This window comes from Macrobrachium nipponense, chromosome 12 (genome assembly GCF_015104395.2).
Source record: "Macrobrachium nipponense isolate FS-2020 chromosome 12, ASM1510439v2, whole genome shotgun sequence".
Classification (NCBI taxonomy): Eukaryota; Metazoa; Arthropoda; class Malacostraca; order Decapoda; family Palaemonidae; genus Macrobrachium; species Macrobrachium nipponense.
The window spans coordinates 82277420-82284345 of record NC_087205.1 but is presented as its reverse complement, the minus strand read 5'-3'; the positions used below and the strand labels follow the sequence as shown (position 1 = coordinate 82284345).

Sequence of the window (6926 nt, the reverse complement as noted above, 5' to 3'; positions counted from 1 at the left end):
TTTTGTAAAGTTAAGTGTTACAGCTTTGTTAATGTGTTTCGTAAAGTTTAGTTTATGTATGTTTTCCTTACATTTTTTGTGTGTTTCGTAAAGTTAAGTGTACGTACGCATCTGCCGTTTGTCCTCCTCCTCTGTCGCCACTTTCGGAGATACTCACTCGAAAGGTAAGCTTCCACATTTTACTACATACATACAGTATTTCTTGTATACCATGTACACTAATACACTTTATTTATAGGTAATTAGCAGTACGTATTAAGTTAGGTATTGAATGGTCCAAATTGTTGTAGTATTTCATTGTTTATAGGTCAATTTAGCTTTATTATGAAATTTACTGGGGTATTTTTGGAGGGCTTGGAACGGATAAGCCATTTTACAAGTAAAATGTGGTCCAAGATACGAAAACCTCATGATATGAAGGTCGCCTCGGAACGGATTAATTTCGTATCTCGAGGTACCATTGTGTGTATATATATATATATATATATATATATATATATATATATATATATATATATATATATATATATATATATATATATATATATATATATATATATATATAATGTAATATATATATATATATATATATATATATATATATATATATATATATATATATATGTAATATATATATATATATATATATATATATATATATATATATATATATATATATATATATATATCTATATATATATATATATATATATATATATATATATTATATATGTAATATATATATATATATAGTATATATATATATATATATATATATATATATATATATATTATATATATATATATATGTAATATATATATATATATATATATATAGATATAGATATATATATATATATATATATATATATATATATTATATACATATATTCATGCTCTTAGTAGGATTTAGTGCAGAGTTTATTCTCCCTTTATATCATTGTTCTTATGTTTAACACCTAGATGTGTTGATGTATTTTTACTGGTTAGACAATATTTTGTTAGACAATTTCTGGGAACATGGTAATGTTTTAGCCTTTCAGATTTTGTGTAGATCGGGGTGTTCAAGACTTAGACAGGTTCATGTTGCAGACAAGGATTATGCATCAGGATTTGTCTTACTTAACATAGAAGTTTTCCTCCACTTAAACACAAATTTCGTGGGAGATGTCCTCTAATTGTGTTGGCCTTGACTACTTGCTTAGGACCAGTCAGAATTTACAGTCTCATCTCTTTCCCGTCATGCTGGAAGGGGAGGGGGCGGGTGAGTCATATGGCTCACTTCCTTTTCAGACTCTACAGTTGTCAGTCTTTTTCAATTTCTCATACAAGGTAGGGATAATTTTTTCTTACACCATGTGCATTTATATATCTTCCTCTTTCCTGCTGCATGTTTTTTATAGCCTAGTTCTTAAGGGTTCAGGCTAAAACCGAATCAGCATGTATTGACAAACTTCATAGCAGTGGAAGAGCTCTTCGCCACTGCTGTTGACCACAGGTCTAGCCACAAAACAGCTTGGAAGGCCGAAGAAGCAGTAGACCCCAAGGTAGCAGATTCTTGAAAGGTGAAGGATGGGCTATCTGCTTTGACTTGCTCCAAAGAAACCTGTTAGATGAACTAGGTCTGGATCAACATGCCTTGGCTGCAAAGCAACACTGAATTGCATAAAATGGCTTATGTTGCAGAAGAGGTGGAGGTAGCAACTTGAAAGGTCTATTCAAATGTAAAGAATTATCCTGACCTGAGATAGTAGTATCCACCAACATGTTTGGAGTATTGGCAACCTTAGAGAAGCCTTCGCCTCCTCTCCACGACTTCAGCGTAATTATTTAAGAACTCTTGGTGGTCTGCATCCTCCACATCTTGGCAAGATGGAACATTGTCTTGGTCTTGCTGCCGTCCATGGGAATGGAAACGAGAATTATGATGAGAAGGCAAATTTTGTGATATGCTATGTGGACACTAAGGACTCCAGTTACACGAAGAACAATCACAGACATGCGAAATAAGAATGCTAATCACGTTCACGGATGTGTGAACGAGAATGCTGGTTGCCAGGTGATGAATGACATAATCTGTTACACGGCCATGTAGGACTTGTGTTATGTGCAGTTCGGTTATGGCCATGTGAATGCAACGCAGAATCTCGGCCAAGTGGAATGAGAACGATCACAGTCCCTACTGGGAAACATAAGCATGAACAATGGCGTGAATGTGTAGGTCATGGAATGTCACATGACCATAAATGGCTCTCAGTAAGAGACGTGGACATGTGAGCTAGGAGACTATTGGGGAGAATAAATCCGGTCTCGAGAGGGATCCTGCACTTTCGAATTTTTTATGGGGGCTTTGTTGTCTTTCCTATGGACTTGAGGAACACTTACACCTGGAACAGCATGAGGAGAAACAACAGACATCCTCTGGGGAGAAGAGCAATCTGTAGACTTGAGGATCATGGAGGATGAATTTCTGTCTGGAACTACTGCAGCATGAGAGTCAGCAACTGAGCACAGAACATCAGGCACGTCAGCAGGAAAACTTTAATGTCGTCTCTTCCTAGACCCCCTATCTGAATGGAGAGAGAGAGAATTACAAGATCACCTGAACCCCCAACTGAATATTCTAAAGCTGAAGCAGTAGAAAAATATGGAGTAAAATCTTCCCAAGAAGAAGCAACGAGAGGAGATTTTGGTAAGGAAGAGCCACAATGAGAGGGAATAGATGCAGATGCTACCATAGAAGAAACAAAGCCTTCCCAAGATAGTGGCACAGATTTCCTTCTATGTGTCTTCTTCCTACCAAAATTCTTCCACTGCTCAGGAGACCAACCAGCACACTCAGGATGTGGGTTACTAACGTGACAGTTGTTAGATCTACACCTGCTACAAGTAGAATAAGGATCCGAGGCAAAAGCATGCAGAAAAATGGCATAATGCAGGCAGGAAGTGGACAAACAACTGGCTTCTAAGCAGAGGGCAGCGGAGCCCCCTCCTCACCGTCATCTTGCCTAACTCCCGTTGCCACCAAATTCCTTGTACTTTTTTAACTGGACTCCAGCAGGTGCTAAAGAATTTTCCCTTATGTGAAGGCCAAAGGTTTGGTCTGTATATGAACAAATATAACTTATTTGGATATGTTACACTTCGCCAATCATCTAGTACCTTTTGCCACTGAAAAATATGAGAATGAAAATGTTAGTAAAATTTGGAAAGGCACAGGAAATATTAAGATCTTGATGTTTTTCTGTTTGCCAGATTTCCAACAAAACATATAACTATGGATGACATCCTTATTTTGCAACAGCTACATTAGGCCATTGAAGACAATCGATGTAGGCTATGAGCTGTGATTATATATTATGTTATAATTTAAGGGTAGAAGCAAAATAATTGTTAAAATTTGCATTACTTCCAGTGTAATGATATTATTATTGTCTTTAAAAGGTGATGTGCTCATACACATTTAAGTTTATGTGACATCCTTTGTAAAGATTATTTTACTTTTACAGAAAAAAGATTAAGTAAAAGTAAGGGAAAATTAATAGGAATTAATATTCATAAGTAGAAATACAAATGTTTCCACACATTCCAATTATTACAAACAGATGCATATTCTGTACATGTGACTGACAATTGTATAACCCTTAACAAAGGAGCATCAGCTTGAAGTTGCCCTACATAGCAGCCACTACCATGATTAGTAACAAAGCAAATACACCAAACAACCTGTGCTTTATGAAAAGTAGAAGTCATAAATATCCAAAGGAACCTTTTTCTTCTTTTTTTCACATTTTTGACAGTATATTCCTCATTTCACTCAGACCATAACACCATCCTTAAAAACTATGATCACTACTTAAAAGACAATTGGGAAATAACTAAATTTCCAGACCTGGTGATTGCATACATAACTCTGGCTAAGGCAACAGGAATGTGAAGTTTCTAGTTTAAGTAAAATAATTGATGAGAAAATTACCAAAATAAACTGAAAAATGTATGAATAAACACAAATGATGTCAGTGAAGATCCACAGTATATGTTCAACCTTAATGCTTAAAAAATCCTTTGGATATCCAGAATTCAATTGTACTCCTATAGCATTGAAAACACTGAGGTAGAGGGCCAAAAGGCATGCACAGAGAGACAGAGATGATACCATTAAGGCAATGGAAATGGCTGTTGTGGCTGATACTGAGATTATTTAAAGAAAAACCAACTGCCAGCCATTGTCTTGTATAATGAGTCATCTGAAGTAACAAAGCCATAGTACATAACACCCCAAATGCAAAAGCTACAAGCAGTGAATAACAATTATAATACTGTTTCTAAGTTTTACCTTCGGAAGCCCCATTAAAATAATAAAATCAAAAAATTTACATTTGATTTTCAATTGCACATTTTTCACTGTTTATTAATGTCAATTCAGTGTGTAACACCACTTTATGACTTGACAGAGAAAGAATGTTGTTGCCACAGCCTATAACATGTACTTACACTAAATAGAAAACCTACTAACTGTTTGTTCTATGTATATATCACATGGTCCACCTACTTCTTGATTTCTGGTAAAAACGTCAATTTTAAAAGCAATGACTATTGAATCGTCTCCTTAAATAATTTAATAACTTTATTCATTAAAATAATTCCCTACACAAAACTGCCATTGATGAATAGAAACGAAGTTACATTAACAATCAGATTAAAAAAAGCGCAACTGACACTATTGCTTTCATGCATCCCTGTGTGATACTTGTTAATACATATATAAATCTAGTACACTTAATACCTATCAAAGGCTCAATCACAAATATTGTGAAAGGTTATACAATGTGAAAGAACACAAAATCATTGTATGTATGTACCAGCATAAATAACACCATAAAATAGTTTTTCTTAATTCTTGAGAAAACTGAAGAATGAACATTACCATTTGAGCACAAAAAAATACTGAAATATTCTTTAAACAATCATTCTGAGGGTTTAGAATAAAATTACAATTCACAACAAGGTTTATCAAGATGTACCAGAGCTCAAGTGTAGAAAGATCTAAATCAGAAATAAAATCTAAGAACACACACTATTAAATACTCAACTTTCAAATACATTTTATCATTCAAAACATTCTTCATTTCATAAAGTGATTTAAAGCTATTCTAAAATTTGCACAATTAAATGTGAAATAAGAAACAAGACTCGAGATTCCCTTGCCAATAAAAAGGAAAAAAAAAAAAAAAACTTGTGGTACTGACCTAAAATGAATGCAATAGTTGTTACTGTACCCAGTTACCCCTTTCTTCCTACTGAGCAATTAAACAAGTCAAATTGTGATATGTGGTGTACAAAAAATCCATAGCTAATAAAAAACTACATTTTAATCATGATAAATCACTTTCCTAGAGGCACATGAAGCAAAAGTTATAACATAAATATATTAACTGCCATTTTTATTTGTTAGATTATCTGATAAGGAAAAATTAGATGAAGAGAGCACATCATATACTAATAAAAACCTGGCACCAATCTTAGGAATACGTCTACTTATTAAACACATCATTACCTAAACTTATACATACAAATCTCATATGCATAAAAATCCAATATTCATAAAACTGCAGTATTAGGCTCTCACTTTATCCATTTTCCTTAGACCTGAATTTGCCGTCATATAAAATTATTTTTTGTAACAACTTCAGAAATATAAGTAAGTTTGACACTTGTCTAGGGTACAATAATGGATGATATAAAAATGTAAAGTATGGAGTCAATTTTGGCTTATATTTCTAACTCATTACCATGCTTAAAACTCCAGCTTCCCTCTCCCAGTCAACCTTCTTCTTCCCCACCCCCCTCAACTAGTTTTCTATAACCCATATCCACAATAAAGGTAAATTCAAGGACACATAAGAAAAGAAAGATTCCATCATATCTATTATGCTGCTAAAACATCATCCTCAGTTGTAACAGGAGAAACAGGGGACACTTGACCATCTTGCCTTCGATATGATGCCCAACGAGCATCATCTGATTCATGAGTAATGTAGCGAACACCAACTTTCATCTCAAGTTCTCTTAAATCACACCAACACTGGTAATCCTGGAGCCACACATGTGCTAAAGACTTATCAACTGTTAATCTTTTTCTTTGTTTCACTTGTAGAAGGTTATTTATTAGATCAATAGCTGAAAGAGAAAAAAAAATTATTAACAAGACTGCAATTGTCAATTCTCAGATCAGGTGAATTTGGCATTAAACATGCATTAACTTGGGAGAAAAGCAATTACATACTTATTCACATCTGTTGACATTCTACACAGGGAGCTCAGTACAGCTATACAACACAGAGCCATTAGTAATATATTCTAACCTAAAGCATGAATTATGCATTTCTTTTACTGTAAATCACTATGAATCATTGAATATAGCCTGATCCTCTTAATTTCCCAGTTTGGGGAGAAACATGAACAGTGTTGCTTGTGCACTGCAACCTCAACTTAAGAGGATTTCAATACTTGGTTGAGTCGAATAAAAAATAATAAAAGTAGCATTTTTTGCTTACTCAAGAAATCCAGCTGTATAGATATTTAATGTTATGCTGTATATTAATTACATTACGTACAGTTTATGAACATTTTGTACATTTACTTTGTATTATTCTATAGAAGAATTATATTTATGTTTCCATGTATATTTCCCATCGCACATACTGTGAGACCACTATTTCATTATGCATCGTGGCAACATTGTAATTAGATGTGTCAACACTGACTTTATTTCCCGCCATATGCATAGTCAGTCACTGTCCAGTGGTCATTGTAGTGACAAGCGCGGACCTGCTTCCCGCTGCTGTCGTCTTGATGTCTGTTTATCTTCATTACAAGATTTTAAAGAATCTACAGATTTAATTTGTCACCCCTTCATTCCATTT

General features: G+C 34.0%; 1 protein-coding gene across 8 annotated transcripts in view; it reads right to left on the bottom strand.

The window, feature by feature from the left end:
• Positions 1 to 4997: 4997 nt before the first annotated feature.
• LOC135224616 (serine/threonine-protein kinase D3-like) overlaps positions 4998 to 6926 on the bottom strand; it is a 459833-nt gene continuing 457904 nt past the window's right edge. For all 8 annotated transcript variants that reach the window (XM_064263796.1, XM_064263793.1, XM_064263797.1 and 5 more), the window contains one exon: positions 4998 to 6180. In XM_064263796.1, coding sequence (XP_064119866.1) covers positions 5930 to 6180 — 251 coding nt within the window. In that variant the 3' untranslated portion in view covers positions 4998 to 5929. The remainder of the gene's footprint in view (positions 6181 to 6926) is intronic.